Below are 24,899 nucleotides of genomic sequence, written 5' to 3'. Positions count from 1 at the left end.
GCATGATATTTACAACAGCAGTGATTGAAATGCATAGATTCCCTGGCTGTAACGTGGCCACGCTGCCTGGTTTCTCCTGCTGCAGACAGAGGAGTATTTATGCAGGCCAGCTATTGCAGTTTCTGGCACATCACGTTTCCCTCTGCTCAGCATGTGGGGGTTCAGAGCAGTGCTGCTCCAGGTGTGTTTCACTGCGTTCAGGTAAGGGGAAAAGGCAACAGCATGTAGGTTAGAGATGAGGCTTTCTGACTCAAGTCAAAGACAGTTTGAATCTATGTTGTTTATCTTGTACACACGACATCTATTATAGTCTGTCTGTCCTGGGAGAGGGATCCCTCCTCAGTCTCTCCCTGAGGTTTCTAACATTTTCCCACCTTTTAATTGTGGGGTTTCTTTTAGGAAGTGTTTCCTTGTGCGATGCGAGGGTCAGAGGGTGTGTATCCTGTACGGTCTGTAAAGCACACTGAGACAAATGTGTCATTTCTGATATTGGGCTATATAAATACATTTGATTTGATTTGATTTAAAATCTGGGTAGGGAATGAAAATCTAGGATTTACCAAAAACCTGATTATAACCAGGATACTAACCCACATGTCACGTATATAAGATAAGGAAAAGCAGCAAATCCTCAAATATTTTCACTTGATAAATAACTAAAAAGACCGATCAATTATCAACATTTTATATAGTAGTATTACTATAGTTTCTCGCTTGTCTTATACTAAATGTTTGTGTCAAACTTTGAATTGTGAGCCTGCTGTTTATGCCCTGATGGACACAGGACATATGTGGATTAAGTGTCAAAAAAAAGTGTTAACAAAATGACAAGAGGCCATTACACCAGATGGGAAAACTGGCACTAGGTAATTGTGACCTTTCCCTGTACTCACTAATGGACTTGTTCATTCCTCTTGTCTACTTGTTTATCTCTCTACTACCCCACATTTACACCCTTTCTCCTATCTAATCATTTATTTGTCTTCCTTCCTCCTCCACTACCCCTTTCTCACCCCTCTCCCTCTCTTCTCATCTTCCCAGTCTCCTGATTTTTCCGTCCAAGTCCAGCGCTCACTGAGTCGGCCATGTGTCCTCTTGCTGCCGATCTCCCAGCAGCTTCCTATGAGATGAAGATGAGCCAAGGCAGCACCACCATGTCTGCGTGTACCCCATCATCCCGTTCAGCCTGAGCCCACATCAGCTAACCATCACTGTTGATTGTCAATATTTGCGTACAAACATGGCCGCTGTTCCTCCTGGGATCCGCCTGCTGGTGTCCTTCGACAGGGACCAGTGGTGAGTCTGAATCCGACTGTTTGTGTGTTTGTTTGGGTGTAGTCAATTCACATGTTAGTTATACCTCTGAATTTCATATTACTGACAATCGTGCAATCTGAATATACAATATATGTGCTTATTTTCGGTTCAGAATTTTACCACCCAAGACAATTTCTACAAGATGTCACAGTTCACACATATTTCTGTGAAATATGGACATTTCAGTGTAACACATACAGACCTTTTTGTCCATGTGGGCAGAGCAGTAAGGTCAGGCGACGCATTCCCGGGATATTTGCAACTGTGGATGGTGCGTAGCAGGCTTTTAGCTGCTATTTTAAAAACGAGATGCCATATAATATTGTAGACGTAGTCCAGTGTTTCCCCTACTTTTATTTTTAAAATATATTTACTACTCACTTTTCACATTGAACAGGTGCTCTTCTATTAAATAATAGAAATGGGGGGGCACTGGAATTGCTGCTGATTCAGACTGTGTGCCGAACGTTGGGGTCGATTTATAATTAATGTGTTGGATTTTTGACTTTTTTGTAGTTGTGTGTGTGTGTGTGTGTGTGTGTGTGTGTGTCTCGTGAGCGGAGCCCCGCCTTTCCTGAAACAGAGCAGAGGAGAGAATGTAAATGCACAAAGCAGTTAACACTGAAACGTGCACATAAATTAGATAAATAAAGTGTTTAGTTTATTTAATAAAAGGGCACCTGTTCAATGTGAAAAGTGACGTGTGACTCTATATTGTGAAGTGGCTCTATATATTTATAAAAAGAAAGAAAGAAAACACCTTGAATTTCAGGGGGGGCTCGGGGTTCAGTGGGGGGGGGGGGGGGGCAGCGCCTCGTTTGTGCTCGTTTTCCGTTGGAACACTTAAGAGTGCAAATTGTTTCACATTTCTGAGGCTGCTGTGTTTAACACCGGTTACAGTTTGAATGTCTGACGCTGATTGGCTGCAGTCTATGACACATCTCAAACTTCTTACTGTTGCATTTGTTTAACACTCCTGAATAATATTTCTATTTACATGTCTTTGTTTGCTCCCTGGGTACATGGTGTATTAGGGCAACAACAAATACATTTTTATTTAAATAATATAAAATGTATTATTATTTAGAAATGTTATTATGTAACTTCAATCTCAGATAATTTTAGTGTTTATAATAACATAATATAGCAGCCTAATAATAAGAAAAATATATGAATACAAAATTAATATAATCGATAATATAAATAATATATACTAAGAATAATAATCATAATAATACAAACAGAATAAAAATCAATATTAAAATACAATTAGCCTACATTTTATTTGATGGGGGGCGATAAGGGACCTGGATAATGGATAGCCCAAAAAAGATTGAGAACCACTGGACTACTGCGTTGCTTTCCGCATTCACATTGTCTCCTCTGCTCTGTTTCGCAAAGGTTGGGGCTTCGCTCCCGGCACACACACACACACACACACACACACACACACACACACGTGCGCACACTCCTACAGTCAGAGACAGAGCGGAGAAAAGGAGAGGAGATAACGCAAAAAGACTAATATTATTTACTGAGGCAGTAGGGTAACTTTCTAATAGTACCAGTATTTTGGACGAGAAGCGACAGAAGAGACATCTCACCTGTGACTGCAGGTAACAAACCCCCCTGCTATCACTGGGATTTGTCTGTACTAGCTGGGAATACTCTTGGTTTTTTTCCCCATTGTAATATTATGCGTCAGAATAATAAAACTTGTATAATGAACGTGTGGTTTATTATGCAAGCTGATGTCTTTCATGCTGCAGAGCAGACTTTAATGTGAAATGACACATAAATGCAGTTGTAAAGAGGTTCATGGAAACTGTACATTCAGTTACTTTAGCTTGAAAACCTTCCTAGGTTAAGTAATTTCTTTAGCCAGAAGGTAAATTTCACCTTTGGTGAGACATGTGCCTTTAGTGCCCTGTTCATGACAAAGCACGACTGTATAGAAGCCCCCTGGAGTACATACAGTATCATTATAGAAAGAAGAGCTGACCACATCAGAATGTTGAATAGTGCCTCTATGCGCAGGATGGTTCTGGGGATTAGTCTTCGTGCTTGGGAAACCATCCGTGTACCATGACTGCACAATTCCAAATTCTGCCCAGGCTTTGCTGTCTCACTCATTCTCTTATATATATCTTGCGGGTTGTAGGTGCATAATACGCTTCCATTGCTCATCCAAAGCTGAACTTTAGTCGGCACTGTGTTTTTACTTATTCCTGTTGCTCGCTTTGAAAGCCCCTACAAAGGACGCGGAATGGCTGATTAGTTGGTCCCAAACATATTTTCTATCATCCCCGTGAAGCACCGTTAGTCTCAAGCCCCTCATACATACAAATCATACATCTTCATTCATTTTGTTAATCATTTTTGTTAATATCTTCATTTATTGAAGTTACAGTTAAGTTTTCTGTTTTGTTTTTACATAAGCTTACGGGCCATCAAAAATGTGTTTTGTTACCAAATTTAGTGGCTTGGTGGCCCGTGGTCTATCCCTGCCCTGCTCAGATCTCTTGTCCTTCTGTTATGTGTCTTACATTAGTGTATCAACAGGAAATGTATAACATTTTAACTTGTTAGGTAGACATTTACTTTATGTAGACTGTAGCCTATACTGTGTATACAGTACTGTTCTATATATATATATATATATATATATATATATACATACACTATATGCACAGTATAGTCTGTGTGTCCTTCTATCTAGGGGAGGAGGTGCAGGGAGAAAGGGAGAATGGCAGTCTTGTGTCTGTGCTGCTAACTAACCAAGAGCAGTGAACATAGCACCACTGTCCTCGTTGCAACATTTAAAAATGCGGAAACAGTGAAATGGATCTAATTTGACGCAACTGTATCTTGTCTTTTTATCCGTAAATGATACTGTCCTACAGTCAAATGAATCGGATTAGTGCTTGTGACTCAACGCACAGTGAGCCAGGACCTGAAATTTGAGAATTTCAAAATGTATGTTGATATTTTTAAAGGTTTCTGCTAACAGCTCATAGAGGCTGATCCATCTCAGTGATAATTGTCCCTGTGATTGGCGTGATAGATATCAGCAATAACACTGTAAACGGTAGTATGTATTGGAGATGGATGTTTTCTATTATATTATAACAAAGTGTGCTTGAATCATTGTCCATTTGGTGTAAGTTTGTATTCACAGTTGTTGTTTTGGCTCTTTGATTTAAAAGTTGCACTCTTTCAAATTGTGATTTGTTAGATTGAAAACAATTAATTGTTCAGCCCTAATTATTACGCATACTCTGTGGTAACTTGGTTTGAACCATTGAGTGGCTCTTTGCTTTCGGTGTCTTGTTGACACCTGCCAGCCAATCAGAACAAGTACTTTCTGTAATAGATATAATATGTCCATAATGTCTAAAATATCATAATAGGAATTTCCTAGTATGTCATTAATTTCACTGTCTTCTCAGACCATTGAAAATGTGTCTTTCAGAAAACAACCATGCTATATTGTGAGTATGGAGTTCAGTGTTTCCCCTACCATTGTCAAACAAATACTCTTTTTTTATTCACAACTCACTTTTCACATTGACAGGTGCTCTTTTATTAAATGTCTGCTGAAGAGCCTGGAAAACAGCCTGACTCACACTGAACACACACACAGACACACACACAGGATAGCAAACAATCACACTGACACCACTCTGACTACACCTCAAACAATACAGCACAAAGACCGAGAGACAAAGCAAACCAAATGAGTCTCAAAGTCAATCATTGAAGTTACAGGATATCCTGTATGTATGAAACCATAGAAGGGTGTAACATTGACAACAGGTGAATGCTACTGTGGCTGCAGGCTACAGCAGACCTCCAAACCTGTATAGTCTCACTGTTTCCCAATTGCTTAATGTGGACAGCTCGACTGCTTTGTAATTCAGTTGCCTCAGACATTCTATCTATATGGTTGGAATCTCACTTTACAAGGAACATGTCTACAGGATAATAGTCTCATGTAGAGATGTCACATTTAGTCCCCGTTGCTTTGACGGACTTTGAACGAATACAAAGAAGGCAAAGCATTTAGACTGTTTGACTCTGGCTGGTTGAAACAAATATCTTTCAATCCTCTCGCAGATTCTGAGTTTTGCTTTTTGAAAGCAAAATGTTCTCATTCAATGAAGATTTCCCATACGCCACATTCAGCATGGATCTGCGCAGTCAAGAAAACTGACAATATCATAAGTGCTTATTGCAGTTGTGTTGCAGGGTAAGCCATTATAAATATATACCTAACTTGTGTTTGTTAATTATTATAAAACTCAATATATAGAAAGTACATTTGTCAATATATAAATCAAGTAGATAGACTACATACCCCAGGTCGAGTTCAGGATCAGGGAATTCATTTGTTGGTTTTCCTTGCATGAAATGCTCACTGCAAATCCATAAAGATTTCTTGGGCTCCCAAGACTTCCCATTGTAATCCTGTCTCTTTACAGCTTTGGTCCATGCTAGCCTTCTGTCATTGTTCTTTAGTGCTGTTGGAAATAGGAAATAGTTCGAACAGGGGGCTTGCAGTCGCAATTTTTCATCAAACGAGTGCAATCGTGAAGCTCATAATGAGATTCTGCCCATTTATTTATCGTTCTCCCACTGTTTGAACATCCTTTCACCACACAATGTGTCCAAATCCCATAACTAGAAGAGCGATGATTACACACTTAAAAACTAGCTAAATACAATGTAAACACGTAGAGAAGAAATCCAATATGGCGGCCCTTGTAGAGTTGGTGCTCACTTTTCTAGGCTTGCCACCCCAGCATGCATTGCGATTCCACAGGAAGCCCGAAACTGCGATTCCGTCTATTAAAAAATGAATCACCTTCCGGCAAGAAAGAAACAAATATAGAAGTAAGAGCTTTGGTGTTATTTAATGAAGAGTTAAAGTGTCAATTTCCGCTGAAAGGACAGATAACCCGCAACAACGTGTGCTACAAGTATCTGACCATGAGTAACAAGAAACACAAGTCATTTATACAGTAGAGTTGCTTGGGCAGGATCAGGTAACACACCTTTCTGTCTACCAAATGGAAACAAAGGCACAAAGACTTCACACATGTTAGTTACAACTGTTAACATCCGTCTGCTGATTGCCTGACAATAGTCAAAGTGCCAACTTGTCTGTCAAATGCTAGCAGACAGGGACATCAGACACGTATGGTAACTGTGAGAAAACACGGTTAGTGACTGTAAGGCCAAACTACTTCATAGAGATAAAATATAAGAAGACTACATGATACATTTCCAGGACACTTTGTAATCAGCTGGAGGAGAGCTAGTTAACGCTAGCTGTTTGCTGTAAGCAGCCGGTGGGCAGCACAGTCCTGCTTGGATAAATTACGGAGCTAACAGCTAACGTTAAAGGCAAAGTAGGTAACATTGTCGGTTGCTGTTTGTAAACACACTTGGGTGTTCAAATGTTATCTTGTAAAATTTAGTTTGTGGCGAGAATCCAGTTGTTTTCACAGCACTATACAATAGATTTTAAAGAGGGAATTATGAGCTGTTTAACAACTAGTACATTTCTGGTATCGTGACATTCCTGATAGGGATCGTCTCATCGTGTGTCATTCTGACCTATTCTTTGTGTGCCTAAATATTTTTGAAACACTTTTCCCCGTCATCTGACGTGTGTTGTAATCACAGTCAGGCAGATGTGGGAGATCCATTGAAGAGTATCTCACATTCATTGTGGCTGGTTATATATGTGCTTGCTACATTATATGGTGAGGAAGAGGCATAATATCAGCCACACACCTTTTGAGTATCTGTCACTGTTGTGTTGCATAAATGACCCTGAATACCATCTGCTTTCTTTGACTGCTGTGAATGGCAGTGAGAGAGTAATCTTTGTGAAGTGATCTCTGCAAATATGTGTGCTTGTGGTCTTGTTGGCAATTAAAGAGATAAGTAAGCTTGTAAAAACTCCACGGGGTCCCGTCACCCCCTCGCCTCAAACTGAAATTGAACGTGCTGGATTCATTCAGGGGGTGAGTTTGGAGTTATTCTCTGGTCCCTCATCTCTCACTGCTGCCTTCTGGTGTTTCCTCTCTGCAGGTACAGAGCTCTCATGTTCATCCTCACCTTCCTGCTCTACACCAGCTTCCACCTCTCCAGGAAACCCATTAGCATCGTCAAGGTAACATATAACTCATTGTTATTGTATACTCCATATACATCACATTCATGAGCTTACATGCATATGCAGGCTGAGGCTGGGTGGTCAGGTACATGTTGAATTAATTATTGGTAGGGCTGTCTAACTGCTAGTATATATAAGATAGTACTCCATTTATTCATAATGTAAGTCCAGACTCTGGTTTCAGTCCACTGCATTCATTTTAATTAAACTTTATACATGTTTTTGATTAATTGTATAAATGTTTTGGGAAAATAATTTGAGGCCAAGCTGCAGCAATTCTTCATGTTCATGGGTCCATCTCTCTCTCTCTCTCTCTCACTCACACTCACACTCACTCACACTCACACTCACTCACACTCACACACACACTCACACACACACACATATATGGGGTTTTCTGGCCAACTGAATGGTGCAATCATTGTTTTGTATTGACAGAGCGAGCTCCATAGGAACTGCTCGTCTATCAATGAGCTAGCCACCATTGCCTCCAGCAGCAGCCAGCAGCCCTCCCTGCCATCTCTCCACACAGACATGGACTGCAGCTGGAAGCCTTTTGGTTTGTTTCTGCTTATCTTCAGACAATTTAGGGTTTTTGGGGGCGGGGATCATCTTAGTATTAGTAGTAGTAGAAAATTGGACTCTGATATAAATAACAGTTGATTTCATAATAATACAAATATAATGTGCTGAGCATGTAGCACTGCTGTTTTTCCAGCTTGCTTTCTGCAGCTTTGCTCAGGGAAAAACCAGGAAGCATAAATGCCAAAAAACACAATTAAAGATGAACTAAATCTGATTACAACTCTGTACAACTGTTTATATTCTCAGATAAAAAGAACTACAAACAGCTGCTGGGAGCCATGGACTACTCCTTCCTCTGTGCCTATGCAGTGGGAATGTACCTCAGGTAAGAAAATGCATGCAGAAAGCATTGGGATTGGCATATAATATCAGCTGTATCCTACATTAAAACCTAATCAACACTTTGACTTTTATATATTTTTGGCATTATTTATTGTTTTGAATCTGGTTTGCTATGAGGCTCTGCAGTCCTATGATTCATCTTGGTTATGAATGGAACATTTTAACAAAAGACAACAAGCCTTGAAGGCCTCAACACTCAATGAAGCTGCACTTGTCTTGATAAACTTGTGCACCTTTAACTGTGGCTGACACGCTTCAACAAGAGGAGCTAACAGAATGTGCATTGCTGCTCATCACATCTGCACTTCTCTCACCTTTTCCTAAATCTTGCATGTTGATCGATACAAATATTTCTTGTAGGTATTCCTACCATAACATTTAGTCTATTCATGTAACAAACTAGAAAGCACTCGCAGATCACATACTGCCACCAAGACTGCACAATCTTCTTAATTTTATTTGAATTAAAACATTTATTGAATTATAGAGAATTACACAATCGTTACACATCCTCCCTGATCCTGATCTAAACCCGAACCATCCAAGCTGTGTACAGCAAGGGTGGGACCCTGCTGACTTTGACTGAGAAGGTTATTATAAGTCTGGGACAGTGCCTAGGGGGTGGCAGACCGGGGTGGTATTTAAAAAAGGGGGACCAGAGAGTGTGTGCCAACTACAGGGGTATCACACTTCTCAGCCTCCCTGGTAAAGTCTACTCCAAGGTGCTGGAAAGGAGGGTTCGGCCGGTAGTCGAACCTCTGATTGAAGAGGAACAATGCGGATTCCGTCCTGGTCGTGGAACAACGAACCAACTCTTCACTCTCGCAAGGATCCTGGAGGGGGCCTGGGAGTACGCCCATCCGGTCTACATGTGTTTTGTGGATCTGGAGAAGGCGTATGACCGGGTCCCCCGGGTGATACTGTGGGAGGTGCTGCGGGAGTATGGGGTGAGGGGGTCACTTCTGAGGGCCATCCAATCCCTGTACGCCCAAAGCGAGAGTTGTGTCCGGATACTCGGCAGTAAGTCGGACTCGTTCTCAGTGAATGTTGGCCTCCGCCAGGGCTGCGCTTTATCACCAATCCTGTTCGTGATTTTCATGGACTAGGATATCGAGGCGTAGTCGTGGAGGAGAGGGGTTGCAGTTCGGTGGCCTGAGGATCTCATCGCTGCACTTTGCAGATGATGTGGTCCTTATGGCATCATCGGTCTGTGACCTTCAACAGTCACTGGATCGGTTCACAGCCAAGTGTGAAGCGGTTGGGATGAGGATCAGCACCTCAAAATCTGAGGCCATGGCTCTCAGCAGGAAACTGGTGGATTGCCTACTCCGGGTAGGGAATGAGCCCTTACCCCAAGTGAAGGAGTTCAAGTACCTTGGGGTCTTGATTGGCCGGAGAATAGGAGCAGGGGGGGCGGTATTGCAGTCGCTTTACCGCACCGTTGTGACGAAAAGAGAGCTGAGCCAGAAGGCAAAGCTCTCAATCTACCGGTCGATCTTCGTTCCTACCCTCACCTATGGTCATGAAGGCTGGGTCATGACCGAAAGAACGAGATCACGGGTACAAGCGGCCAAAATGGGTTTTCTCAGACGGGTGGCTGGCGTCTCCCTTAGAGATAGGGTGAGAAGCTCAGCCATCCGTAAGAGACTCGGAAGTAGAGCCGCTGCTCCTTTACGTTGAAAAGAGCCAGTTGATGCCACCTGGGCGCCTCCCTAGGGAGGTGTTCCAGGCACGTCCAGCTGGGAGGAGACCCCGGGGAAGACCTAGGACTCGGTGGAGAGATTATATCTCCTCACTGGCCTGGGAACGCCTCAGGATCCCCCAGTCGGAACTGGAGGATGTGGCCCGGAGAAGGGAAGATTGGGGTTCCTTACTAGAGCTGCTGCCCCCGCGACCCGACCCCGGATAAGCGGTAGACGATGGATGGATGGATGGAATACACAATCATGTAGTCATGTTTCTTCATTCAAATAAGACGAGTAGTTGAGGGGAAGATAGCACAAATGTTCATAAATACTCTAATCTGTTAATCTAATGCAGTAAAGTAAGTCACTTGTCCTGTGGTTTTAAATCTTTGCAAACTCTTTTTGAGATGTCCTGCTAACTAACAGACAAACAAACAGAACTGAAACATCATCTCCTTGGTGAAGGTTGTAAAACAAAGCGTGCATGTTGGGTACATTAAACAGGAGGAGAGTGCGCTGTGATGGTTAACATGAAGTCACCACTGTGTTGCAGCGGCATCATCGGGGAGCGCCTGCCTATTCGACTGTACCTAACAGTGGGCATGCTGACCAGCGGCCTGTTCACTTGCCTGTTTGGACTGGGTTATGTCTACAACATCCACCACCTGGGCTTCTATGTATTTGTCCAGGTGAGACGCATCATAAAGCATTAGTGAATCATGAAACTGCACCAGTCATAGCACTGTCATGAAAATAGAACACACCGACAGGTACTTTTGCTAGAAGGGAAATTCTCTTCAGCTCTCTGCAGGTGGTAGGATAAAGTATCTTGCACAAGGACGCTGGGGGATATATTGTAAGAATGAATAACCCATCTTGCTACTCCAAAACACAAAGAGACACGCACACGTATATAATCACAGGTTTATTAACACAAACATAATACAGTATGTGTAGCTTACTGTGAAATGAATGCTGTCCTCATTTATCCTCTTGTGATTTCAGGTGGCCAACGGCTTGGTCCAAACCACTGGCTGGCCCAGTGTAGTGACCTGCATCAGCAACTGGTTTGGAAAAGGAAGGTAAGGTCGAACTGTTCCTACACTGACTTTAGCAAAAGAAAAACATAAAATATGCATTTCAAGTTTCAAAGTTTCATGAACAGTTTGTGGTTTTGTGTGATTTATCGGACAGTGTGTCAGGTAGGTTTATTATAATTATGTTATTACTTTAACATAACGTGACTTTTCATATATCCAGTCAAAACATTGTATCTAAAGTATTTGCTTATAACAATGACGTCACTGCTCTGTCATTAGCTGACACTGATTAACAATGACTGCAGCTTGCTGTGGACTTTGAACCACAGCCTACATTAGCCTTCCACCCATTGCCTTCTTATCTGCAGACGTGGACATGTCTCGCGTTGAACTGGGCTTGTTGAATGAGAGACCGAGATTTGTAAGCTCAAAAAAAGATTTATGAAAATATAAAACGGATCTGCAAATACACAAACAAATTCCACAAATAAAAAAAACTAATTCTTTGTTTTTTATGGGTAAAAGCCACTTGCTTGAATGCTTACTCCCCATGATTTAGGAAATGAGTTTTGATTTATTCTTTCCAGTGACCAAAAAGGTGAGAACAACATTTCAGAGGTGTGATGCATTACAACTAATGAAACAGCTGGAGTGTAACACAAAAGCATGAAACCTTTGAGGAGAATGAAATGACTCATTTTATCACATATGAATATGTATAGCCAGCAAGGAAGAGAGCCTCTGAAAGTCACTAACAACATGATGTGTCTGTCTGTCAGGCGAGGACTCATCATGGGGCTGTGGAACTCTCACACCTCAGTGGGAAACATCCTGGGATCTCTGATCGCCGGCTACTGGGTCTCTTCCAACTGGGGCCTGTCCTTCATCATACCGGGGCTCATCATTGCAGTGATGGGAGTTGTCTGCTTCTTCTTCCTCATTGAGCGTAAGTGCAGCCTCCCTGTTGGCTGGACATGTTCACACTTGTTGTCTTGAATTGTTTCTTATTGTGTATGAAGGAATTAGCTTCTCGTGCAGCTAATGCACTTTCTCAAAGGGCTTAACCTTTTTCTCCCTTGGTAAAGTCAGTTTCTACCCACACTAATGGTTTGTACGAAGGCCTTTGACTTGCTGAAAGAACATGTTTTAATTACATGAAGAAATAACTGTTACTAGCTGTGAAAGTACTTACTGTGGCCGTGTTCTTCACTTTGCTGGCTCACAATCAGTAAGCCACTTTTACCAGGACAGAAAATGGAGAAGCATCATTACCTTTATGCCATCTCTTTCCCTCTCCAGATCCAAATGACCTGAAAAGCATGTATGCTCAGAATTCTTCTCCCGGCAAGCGTGTGAGTACAGAGAGTGTTCTTGTGTCTTTCCTTGGTAAATAGAAAAATGTAAATAATTGCCTTCTTTCATTATTTTTAGATTGTTAAATCTTGTGAACGCTTGCATTTTCTACAACATGTCACTGTAAGATGTACCAGCATCCTTTAGTGTCTCAATTACCATACCCATTGCTGGATTTTTGTGGAATAAGAAAAGATTAACCTTAATAAATGACTGGAGAAGCAAAACAAATGCAGATGCTTCTATCACAGGGCACAAGAGCTGAACATAATGTGAATCATATGTTACAGATTTCACAGTCACCAGATCTCTGCCCATCTGAACACCTACGGGAGGGTTTAGACTTAGAGCAATGTTTTAAGGCCAAATATTTACATGTACAGGGAAATCTTTTTTAAGACAATTGGCCCAATTATTTCGCTAAAGTTTCACACTGTGAAAGGCCAAGATGAGCCACTTTGAATGCGTCTTGAAGGTGTGGGCTACATTTGAGAAGAGCTACTCTGACATCAGCCGTGCCCACTGCCCATAGATGTGTCAATGGACAGAGAGGAGAGACTCAAAGCCACCATCACAAGGCTCTGTAGCCTCGGCCTATAAGTAATAAATAAGCACACACACACACACACACACACACACACACAGTTGTCACAAAGATTTACAAGGCCTTTGTGACCATACAATACAGTGTTTCCCCTAGGTTTACTGCTTTGGAGGGGCAGCTCAACGTGCGGCGGGGGGGGAGATTGCGTGCGCGTTCTATTTAGTTCTCCCCTCTCCTTTCATCCGCTCTGTAGGTGTGTGCGCACGTGTAGGTGTGTGCGCACGTGTGTGTGTCAGCTGCGAAGCCCCGCCCTTCGCAAAACGGAGCGAAGGAGAAAATGTGAATGCGCAAAGTAGACAGGCAGAACTGAATCGTGCACATAAATTAGATCAATAGCAGAAGTGTTTAGTTTATTTAATAAAAGAGCACCTGTCAATGTGAAAAGTGAGTTATTAGTTGGTGTCATTAAAGGTGCATGTCTTCAGTAGGCAGAGTGATACAGACAGTGTCGGGAAGACAGGAAGTATTAAGAGAGGGACTAACACACTGTTGGTTTTGGTCTTTTCATGGTATTCGCTGGCAATAAGAAAAATATAGACTTATCCTTTAATGCCTGAAAAAATGAACTTGAACATGTGTGAATAATTATGTGCTTTATTCTTCATGCAGGTAAATGGACACCCTGAGTTGTATACTCAATACAAGGACAACAAAACCCAGGTGTGTGTCACTGTGTATGTTAGTGCATAGTGTATTGTATATGCAATACTGTTGTCTTCATCAGGAATGTAGTAGTAGTAGTAGTAGCAGCAGCAGCAGCAGCAGCAGCAGTAGCAGCAGCAGCAGCAGCAGCAGCAGCAGCAGCAGCAGCTTAGTAGCAGCAGCAGCAGCTTAGTAGTAGTAGTAGCAGCAGCAGCAGCAGCTTAGTAGTAGTAGCAGTAGCAGCAGCAGCAGCAGCAGCAGCAGCAGCAGCTTAGTAGTAGTAGTAGTAGTAGTAGCAGCAGCAGCAGCAGCAGCAGCAGCAGCAGCAGCAGCAGCAGCAGCAGCAGCAGCAGCAGTTTTATTATGATTTGATTGACCGTGACCAAACAGCACATCAACTGTCATCAGACTCATGTCCAAATCTAATGTTCATGTATTAGCCCAGTACTTATAGTAAGATGCTTATGAGAAAATATAGTTTCAAAGAAAAGTAACCCAAAGACACAGCGTTATTAAATTTGCATCCGTTGTTGTTTTTTGGTGTATTAATATTAGTCTTACAGACCACTGGCCAAACCAGTCACCATGTTGAGATACGTTTAACAGAGTTTAAGCGATCTAAAGCATGACCAGTAAGTGTCATCTTATTCCGCTGACAATTAACAATCATACAGAGAGAAGAGAAACAACCTGAAGACAAGACCACCAGTAGCCACAACTGCAAAACTAATCAAATAATAGTCCAGTAATGAACTGCTTTACATTGTAAAGGTATACCTAATGAACTGTTTAAATCAATGACATTAAACAAATGGAGTATAAAAGGATAGATTTTCCTTCCCAACACTCTAGTAAGTTGCATTTTATGTCATTGTAATTCCTTCAGGCATACTGCTATTACGAGGATAGTGTTCAAAACAGGAAGGTCAGTTTCTTCAGTGCTTCCAGTTGTTGGTTTCATGGTGATTCAGCATCTGTCAGATTTTGTGGAATGCTGAAGGAACACTAAAAAATCTTTCCCTGGCTGAATTCAAATGTCCGTCCTCCAGACTTGTGGACTGAGCCGTATATTGAGATGGTATATTGTCCCTTGACATTGTTATGTCTATGTGTCGTACGATACGTCCATAGCAAGAAATCATCAAGTGTACGATAAGCTGATAACGTCAAAATTATGTCCATATATTGTGTAATATCACATAACTAGACTAAGCCTTATAATATAATACTATATATATATTATATATATATATATATATATATATATATATATATATATATATATATATATATATATATATATATATATATATAATATAATATAATATAATATAATATAATGTGGACTGTAAGCTGCAGACTTATAATACTTACAGAAGACTAATAATTTTTGGATTAAAACAGTCCTTAGGACACGCCAGTCAAGCCCACGAGTCTTCAGATGCAGGGAAGACATTTGGATTCAGCCTCAGGGTTTCTTGATCCTTTTTGGAATGATAGTTGGGTTGGGTTTACCACATGAAATTGTTCTTCCTACTTCACTTCAGTCACCTCATGCAGATACATGCGGCGAACCCTGTTCATCTATTACACCAAATAAGTTAACAGTCCTAGATCAATGCTTGCATTGATAGTATTTGACACACGTGTGTTGGTGTGTAACATTCTTTTTTCCTGGAATAACAGGGGGGTGTTGCAACTGGGGACTTAATTGGATAAAATCATCTTTTATTACTCTTCCAATCACAGTTTGCCTAAGTTACCTCTGTTCCTCCTTTCATTTATTAGCACATACTGTGTCAGAGGTCACAATTCAAATGATCCTGTTCCTGCATGAACTTTCTGGGTTAGAAATCACTGAAACATATAAAAAAGCTACCCAAAAGTACTTTGAATGATTGGCTCTTGACTTCCATGCATTGACCATTTAGATCTCTAGATTTCATCTGCAGCCCCTGATCATTCTCCTGCTCTCCTACAGAGTTACGACACAGAGCTGCTGTTGCCAAGGGACAGTGTGTGTCCCCCCGCACAGCCCGTCGTGGTGGTGAAGAGGGAATCTGAACCGTCTGCCATCAGCTTTATGGGAGCTCTACGCATACCAGTCAGTTACACGCACACACACACTAACACACACAAATCTATCATCCAAAACACCTGCTTTTCTACTCGCAACCACATAGTGGCTGAAGTCAAAGCTAATGTAGAGCCTTCCGGATGATTACACGACACATCCTTCTGTTTCCGCTGAGCATCACAAAGTCAGTAAATGAATCTATGAACATTACAGATTTACTTTAAACCTTTAGGACACTGACAGGCAGCGGAAAGTAGTTCAACAAGTGAACACGTCATTAATATATTATGTTGACGTTGTATACATAAATAGATTCTCTGCTGTTTTGAATGTCAGATCAAGAGGTCATTATTGTGAGAAGGTTTTACTGCATCAGGGCAGTTGATCCAGACGGGGATCGTTCAGTCACAGAACATCGACTCCACCAACAAATAATGTGTGTGCTGTTTGTTTCTGCAGGGAGTGATCGAGTTCTCTCTGTGTCTGCTGTTTGCCAAGCTGGTCAGCTACACCTTCCTCTTCTGGCTGCCGCTCTACATCACCAAGACGGGTGAGGACTAAACACAACTACAGCCATTATTATTCTGTACCCGTATACTAATCATATTATGATGATTATGTATACATTTATGTTCTTTATCTGTTTCTTCTCAATTCTTAACTGACACGATACGATGTTAAATATTAAGGAAATATTTAAACACAGGTGAATGCCATGTTTTTAGAGCTACACCATTAAATGCAAATATTCCAGATATCGCATGCTTTGTATACACATCACCCCAAAATGCACTATTGGTATCTTTTACACGTCATTGTCACATTATCTGCGATGTCTCCGCCTGTCAGCTCTCTGTGGCCGCCTGAGTAATGTCACATTGTTATTGTGCTGTGGTTCAGTGTGTAGGCAGAGCAGCACACTCAGTGTAACACCACCAGGGGTCATGTGTCAGACTAAACACTGTGCCAGAAAGAAATGAATTGAATGAACAGGCACTGAACACAACTCTCTCTCTCTCTGTGTGTGTGTGTGTGTGTGTGTGTGTGTGTGTGTGTGTGTGTGTGTGTGTGTGTGTGTGTGTGTGTGTGTGTGTGTGTGTGTGTGTGTGTGTGTGTGTCAGCTCACCTTGATGCCAAGAAAGCTGGAGATCTCTCCACCCTGTTTGATGTGGGAGGAATAGTTGGTAGGTGCTTTTTGTTCACACTTTCCTCTTATTTGGCTGGTATCTTGACAGAGAGACAGAACTGTGTGTGTACATATCCACAGGGGGGATCTTGGCAGGAGTGATCTCAGATAAACTGGGGAAGAGAGCCACCACCTGTGCCGTCATGTTGCTGCTGGCTGCTCCTACTGTAAGTTTCCACTGGATGGCCACGCTCATCCAGAAGTCCCAACAGCAAGCTCAGTGACTTCTACCAATGTTGGATCAGGAAGTTTACAGTCCAATTTTTACTGAAGCCAAATGTGTGTGTTTGTAAGCAGTGGAGCATTAGACAGATTACACAGCGTCTTTTGTTTATGATGTCCACGAAGAAGACGCGGCATAATTAATGCCACTTTAAGTGGACTCTGATAACTCAAGAAAGCTACGGCATAGTGTTGACACATTAGACCCAGACATCCTCTTTACATATCTCCTTTCACTTGAAATGAATGTAACATCAGGCTGCTGCTTATTGACTGAAAGTGTGTGTTTTGACCGTCATGCTTTCTCTTTGTCCTGCAGCTGTATGGCTTCTCCATGATCAGCGAGTTCGGTTTGGGGCCAACCATCGGTAAGAACAGCTCTCTCTCCTCAGCCCACTCAGAGCTAGTACTGCATGATCACATGATGTATTCATTAGTTGATTGGCTGATTATTCAGTGGCACTTTTAAGAAGCAATTGGTCAGTACTGCTAAAACATTTTCTGGTTCCAACTTCTCAAATGTGAAGAAAGCCTGACTAATCTTTGCTTTATGTCCTCATATAATGAATGGCTTTGGGTGATGAGATAAAATGAAATGTTTGAAGGAATCACATTGTGCTCTGAGGACTTTGTGAGGGCCATTTGTTGTTTTTTACATTTTATACTCTAAATAATTGATCAATTGTTTGATAAACAATTATTTAAAGTTCATTTTATTAACTAACTAGTTTTTACAAGTAACTTTTCTTGTTATAACGTATCACTTTATTACTAAACCTTCTCGTTATTTCACATAATCAACATATCTCATTAAAACAAACTTAGACCTAGTAATGGCTTAAGACGGGACATTGGAGCCTACTGTGGACAGTGATTGATTTATATGGTGAAGTTATATTCACTGAAAGTATCATCCATCAATCATCTTTAGCCACTTATCCTATGGAGAGTCGGGAACTAACACATAGTGCTTATTAACACGTATGCCTGGTACAAACTATGTTTAATACTAAATTTAGAGCAAGAAGGCAGCGTTCACTCTGTGGGCGGGCGGAGGTGGTGGTGGATATTGGCTTCTCATCATATAATATGATATGATTTATTTAGTATCCAGTAATAACATACATACAACATCTTTATAATGCAAAAAGGACCTTGTTCAAACGAGAAATGTTTTACATTGAAACAAGAAACTGCTGCCGTATTGAACATGTGGTGATGTGTAGAAGCCTTGATCCATATTTATTCTTAGAATTACACCTCAGAATTCTCTAAAGAGCCAACTGAAGAGCAAAGAAGTTATTTGCTGAAATTGAAGAATAAGACACATTTATCTAGTGACTCACTTCCTACAGTGAGGTGAAGCAGAAGATCTAAACTGCTGATCACAGGTATGTTCACAGAGGAATAAAAGCCAATCTTCAATCTTAACATTTCTCAATGATATGTTAATAATATATATAGAAGTTTTTTATTATACGTTTTATACACACCTGCACAGATGTGAGGTTTGTAAAACCAAAGTTTCTCAGCTGTGGGTGTGTGCTCTGAGGTAGTAGCTTTAGAGTCATATTGCATAAACCAACACAGATATACCAACACTTAAGCAAACTATCCCTCTGTGTCCAGCTGCTAATCATGTACCCAGATTAATGAGGTCACATGACCTGGCTAAATGTATCAGAGTAGCTCATCAGCACTGATTGGTTGATTAGTTGGGCCTTAATGATCATCAGTGGCTCATTCAGTGCAGACACTGTAGCTCCACTGATGACTCCTAATTCATTCACATTGAGCTCATGACGGTCACAGCTGCAGTTCATTATCTTCACAATATGCCAAAGGGAATGTGTGATGATACAGTGTGATGCAGCAGAGGATGAGGTGCAGCTGATGAAGTAGAATTACCAGAAGACACATTGACATCAGTGGGGTATGCCTGCTCCATGTACTGCCAAGCTTTCACTTGATCAAAATGCCACACATACTTTCAGAGGGGGAACATTGAGTTACACAGGAGTACAGTGGAAGTGGGTATCTGTAGAAACTCTATGAGCTAGTACCTACCCAGTCTGTGTTTCTCAGGCATGCTGTTAGTGTGTGGAGGCCTAGTCAATGGACCATACTCCCTCATCACAACTGCAGTGTCGGCTGATTTGGTAAGTGTGTTAACTCTAATTCCAGTCTACTGAATGTGTACATGATTATGCACTCAATCAGCACAAACACCCTCTCTCATCCCCTCTCTCTTTTGACCTTTCACCCTAGGGCACCCACAAGAGTCTGAAAGGCAACGCCAGAGCATTGTCCACTGTCACTGCCATCATCGATGGCACAGGATCTGTAGGTCAGTATCACTGATCAACACACATTTAGGTTTCCGTACTGAAACACAAATAGAAGAACCCAGAAATGCTATATGACCTTCTATCATGCACTTACCAAAAGACACAAATAAATCTAATTAATGGATAAGACTAGTGTTATTCAAAATGTTTCTAAATGTCAGCAAATCCCATGAACAACCAAACCAACAATGTGTTAGTGCTTTTTCTAATACCTTTCCACTTCCCTGCCCTGTCTGCACTCCGCCCCAAGCCCATTGGTTCCATCTTTTAAAAACAGCTGGCAACTGTAGTTATTTAACTAGGATAAAGTCCCCTTTGGTTTGGGACTATTTTCAGTGGCGGATTAATACACATTTGGTGCTCTAGTGAGTATTTAAAGCAGCAGAAAGGTTTATGTTGGGTTGAGTCAGAATAAACTACAATGTGTGTGTGTGTGTTCATAGTACCCAGTGCAACAGTGTGGCTCATTGACAAGTTTCTAATAGTTTTATGAAGCTCTATAACACAGAGGAATTTGAGAATTAGACATGAATCACCACTGTTATATTTTAACGATCTGCTTAGTGGTGTTCATGTTGACATATCTTCTGTTATTTCTCGATTTAGTGTAGCAATTTCCATGAAATCTAAGATTTACTTAGAATTCAACCTGTCCGTCCATCATTAAAGTGTTGAGATTATCCACACAGACACGTCCTGCTTGTGTTTATGCTGCCAGGTGCAGCACTGGGCCCCCTGCTGGCAGGGCTGTTGTCTGCAGGCGGCTGGGATCAGGTCTTCTACATGCTGATGACGGCTGACTTCCTTGCTCTGTTGGTGAGTGCTTTAAAAAGTATCATTACCAATAATAGCAGTGGTTGTAAATGAGTTTAGGGGAATATTGGACTTAACATTCATCACATGGACACAAACATGATTACAGATAAAGTTGATGTCAACATAACAACTTAATAAGGTGATCACATATCAGATGTTGTGTTTTTAGCTTGTTCTGCTGCCCCCAAGTCACCAAAGAAAAAATCAATTATTGCAGCTTTAAATGCAGGTTTTGATGGCAGCACTACGGCATAGCAATATGTTTAAAATGGTTACTGGTTAATAATGGTTCATTTTTAACGATGTGTGTGCAGTGTTTGCTACGGCTCGTCACAAAGGAGCTGACCTCAACTAAACCCCGTCCCATCTCCGCTGTAGAGTAAGTCCTGCTTTTATCCTCTTCATCATTGTCATTTTTTTAATGTTCTGTTTCTATTGGATGTTCTTGCCTATATATGTGTGTATGTATATATATGTATGTGTATATATAGATATATATGTGTATATAGTATATATATATATATATATATATATATATATATATATATATATGTGTTGTATATATATATATGTATATATATATGTCTCTTTTATATCTATATATATATATATCTAACTATTATAATATAAATATATTATAACATAGATTAGATTATAAGATATCTACTATTATAGTATCTAGATATATATATGTATTTATAGATGTTAATATATATATCTATATATATAATATATATCTATATATTAGATATATATCTGTGATAATATCTAATATATATATATATATATCTATCTATATCTATATCTCTCTATAGATCTTTTATATTAGATAGATATATATATATATATTATATATCTATATCTTATATATATATCTTTAGGTGGTAGGTGGTTATTCTCTCGAGTATAATAAGTTATATCTATATATATATATATATTTTTATATTATCTATCTATCTATCTCTACTATATATTTGTGTGTAATATATATCTATATTTTGTCTATTCTATCTATATATTCTAGTTATCTATCTATATTTTTTTTTATATCTATATCTCTCTATATATCTATCCACACATTATATCTTATATCTCTCCTATAATATATACTTCTATCACCCCTATCTATATATCTCTATATTATTATATATCTATATATATAACACACTATATATATATATATGTGTATATATATAAACTCACAAGTGAACTTGGTTAATAGAGCAGTTCAAAAGGATGGATGTGTTGTGTAGGGATGTAAACTGCCTTGATTACTTTATTATTGAAAAGGATAAAAGTCCTTTCTTCTGTGGTCATTGTGTTCCTTAATTGACAAGTTCGATTTTCATAGACTGTTATTGATCCACACTCTAAAAACTTAATGACACCCAACTTATCAATATGGTTGTAATGTTTGTCTCTACTTCACAGGTTGAAGGAACACTGAGCACTTTGATTGCACTGCCTCCACGTAGGAACACACACACGCACGCTGCTTTATAACCACTTGTCTAAGCCTGAAATGGACTTTGGCTCTGACAATAATTGGACTCTCCTGGACATGAGACATTTACCACACACACAGACACACAGACACACAGACACACAGACACACAGACACACAGACACACAGACACACAGACACACATCTATTTCTCACCTCTTCCTCTATTGACCTATTTCCTATGGCAGCCACGTTGAGCTTGAACAAACTACCTGCTCAGTCTACTCAAAGGACTGTCAGATATATGAAAGTAGCCTTCTTTAAAGTCTATATTAGAACTAGAAGTGACCTGAGCTATTTATTTTGGATAGCCATCTTTGAAACAGCAACTTCCATGATTGTGTCCTTATAGATCCTGCTGTCATTATCTTCCTATTCTCATCCTTATAAGCACACCAAACCCTGACTCAACCATAACAGTCAAGTTTATATCCAACCCAACGTATTATACCTAAGGGACCATTTTTCATTGTATACCTAAACCCAGCCTTTCAGTCGGACCATGGACCAATCGGAGATCTCAGAGGGGATTAAAAAAAAGGGTCATCAGAATCGGGATCCTTTGCCAGACCCAAACAAACATGTGTGGAGGTTGTTCTAAGATTACTTAAAGACTACAATTCTGCATTCCTAAATCAATATATTACTTTGATTGCTGTAAAAAAAAAATACAAACTTAAAGTTGTTTGTTTGTCAGGCTTGGTGGGAGACATCATGTAGAGGCTAAACTCCTGCAGTTAGCTGCTGCACACACTTGTAGCGTCCTATGTTCACACTGTTGAGCTGGTGTTTAAAACAAATCTGTGTGTTAAAAAGAAAGAAGTGGAATCTCCCACTGTGTGCTGTAAACCAAACCCACTACAGCCCTCCTCTACTGTGTGGAAGTTGCTGTTTCAATGTCACCTTTGCCTTACTGAACCAAAGAGATTGTGGGGATCATGTAATTTAAATAAGAGACTACTTATTTAAGTCATTTAAGTTATTCCTGTCTGTTTTGTGGTGGTTTCTGTTTTGTTCTGAATTTGTTATGAAATGAAGGCACCAAAGTTGTATTTTTATATAAAACCTGCAGATACTGATGTATGTCTGTGGGTGGGTTTGTGGGGATCTGAGATGCAAGAATGTAATTGTTTTGTCAAACTTTATATGGATATATTTTGCAGGTTAATGTTGATACATTAGGTTAATGTGAAAGATAGTTGGTCATAGTGACAGAATTTTATCTTCCAATATCTTGTAAGCATTTATTTTATTGTTTAACATTTCTAACTATATTCTGTTAATGTTATGGCTGTAAACTGTATTAGAGTAAAATCCACAAAATACAAACGCCTTGTAATGATATATACATTTATATTTTAAACTTCATGATGGTAGCATTGAGACATCATTATGCCTTCGTTAGAACAAGACCACATGTTGTGTATAGTTAGTGTGTGTCAGTGGTAGGCCTCGTGCTACATTGTGTGCCTTGTTTGTTGTTCTTCTTTTTACTGGGCAGTGTTTCCTTCTTTGAGAATGAATGTGGTTTGGGGATGGTTCACTCCCAAAGCATTCTGCAGAAAAATAATAAACCAATTGTTTTCCTCACTGAACTGTTCCTGGGTCATGTTTTTGATGGCTTGGCTGTTTTTGCACACAGGTCGGCTAAATCTGTCTAATTCATGTCATGAAGAGTCCTCAAGTCTCAGCTGGAGGTGGCAGGTGTCATCTGAAATGGTAAGCTTCTGACAGACAGAAACCTACTCAGTGACACAGGCAGACAAGAGATGAGGCACACACACACACACACACACACACACACACACACACACACACACACACACTCGGATTGGAAAGGGGTACATTCCAGGCATATTGATCCTTGATTTGAGCTAGGACTCCACTAATTACACTAAATCCAAAATCCCCCCTCCCCTTTCACTTTGTCTTGTGGTTTGATGTGGAAAGAAATAAAAGTTCAAGTTGACAGCCAAAGTGACGTAAAGGAACAGTTCACAATTTAGGGCATGCTTTTTTGCTTTCTTGCGGAGAGTTAGATGAGAAGATTGATATCCGTCTCCACGTGGAGATTGGTATCAATTTTCTCAAGAAGTGAACAAGTGTATTTTACACAGTCAAAGTATTCCTCTAATTCCCATGGCTGAGATCCACCAGGGCTCATGAGAAAGCAGCTGATAATTACATATACATGTAAAGTGGATTATTCAACTATCAGAATACAAACTCAAAAATATATAATCCCTAGAGTATGTTGAAGTGTTGCCATCGACTAGTTTAGCAGTTCAAGACAGACAGATTTGTTTACGGTAAAGATTATAGTCATTACTCCTCATTCATTATACACGAGAATAGATTATTTCATAACATTTGGAAAAGATGTGGAATTGGATTTAAGTGACCATGCACCTGCGATCTATCTGCAATTAAAGCATAATATACGGAAACTAAACTCAAGCCTCAATGAACCTTATTTTGAAGAGCAAATTGAACAAACTGAGACTGGTGCAGGATACATTGGAAGACATTGAGAATATAAGAATGAAATTGACATTCTGGCTACACAAGAAATCAAGAAAAACCTAATGTTCCTTAAACAGAGGCACTATGCAAGTGGATCTACATCTATAAAAATGTTGGCATTGAAACTGAAAGAAAGATGGCCGAAAATACAATCACCAAAATAAAAGAACCAAAAATAAGTAAGTAAATAAGTAGGGAGCATCTTTACTCAAATTATACACAACACCTTCCTGAATTCCGTTGATCTCCCCACGAACAAAATAAAACAATGACTGATGATACAAATGAAGGTGATTTAAAAACTGCAATTAGTAAACTTAAATTGGCACCAGGAGGGGATAGGTATACGGCAGAATGGTATAAGGATTCAAAGATGAGTTAACACCGATTATAAAACGGACATGTCAAATCAAGCAATCTGATTGGTTCTTAGCCGTGGTATAATGAGCGTATATCACGGGTACAATTGTA

General features: G+C 40.1%; 1 protein-coding gene across 4 annotated transcripts in view; it reads left to right on the top strand.

Moving 5' to 3' along the window:
- slc37a1 (solute carrier family 37 member 1) overlaps positions 1-23,500 on the top strand; it is a 24,316-nt gene extending 816 nt beyond the window's left edge. For 2 of the 4 annotated variants that reach the window (XM_029459202.1, XM_029459203.1), the window contains exons 2-21: positions 1,042-1,296; positions 7,417-7,498; positions 7,940-8,060; positions 8,333-8,411; positions 10,667-10,802; positions 11,119-11,195; positions 11,933-12,099; positions 12,453-12,505; positions 13,720-13,770; positions 14,639-14,677; positions 15,734-15,856; positions 16,289-16,379; positions 16,951-17,013; positions 17,097-17,182; positions 17,557-17,605; positions 19,323-19,396; positions 19,506-19,584; positions 20,304-20,401; positions 20,716-20,780; positions 21,833-23,500. In XM_029459202.1, coding sequence (XP_029315062.1) covers positions 1,241-1,296; positions 7,417-7,498; positions 7,940-8,060; positions 8,333-8,411; positions 10,667-10,802; positions 11,119-11,195; positions 11,933-12,099; positions 12,453-12,505; positions 13,720-13,770; positions 14,639-14,677; positions 15,734-15,856; positions 16,289-16,379; positions 16,951-17,013; positions 17,097-17,182; positions 17,557-17,605; positions 19,323-19,396; positions 19,506-19,584; positions 20,304-20,401; positions 20,716-20,780; positions 21,833-21,848 — 1,605 coding nt within the window. In that variant the 5' untranslated portion in view covers positions 1,042-1,240 and the 3' untranslated portion in view covers positions 21,849-23,500. Of the gene's footprint in view, positions 1-1,041; positions 1,297-7,416; positions 7,499-7,939; positions 8,061-8,332; positions 8,412-10,666; positions 10,803-11,118; positions 11,196-11,932; positions 12,100-12,452; positions 12,506-13,719; positions 13,771-14,638; positions 14,678-15,733; positions 15,857-16,288; positions 16,380-16,950; positions 17,014-17,096; positions 17,183-17,556; positions 17,606-18,502; positions 18,656-19,322; positions 19,397-19,505; positions 19,585-20,303; positions 20,402-20,715; positions 20,781-21,832 lie in introns of those variants that run through there. The other 2 variants (XM_029459204.1, XM_029459205.1) reach the window with 2 other exon arrangements.
- The last annotated feature ends 1,399 nt before the right edge of the window (positions 23,501-24,899 follow it).

Source organism: Cottoperca gobio, chromosome 21 (genome assembly GCF_900634415.1).
Source record: "Cottoperca gobio chromosome 21, fCotGob3.1, whole genome shotgun sequence".
Taxonomy (NCBI): Eukaryota; Metazoa; Chordata; class Actinopteri; order Perciformes; family Bovichtidae; genus Cottoperca; species Cottoperca gobio.
This window is presented reverse-complemented; position numbering and strand designations above follow the sequence as displayed.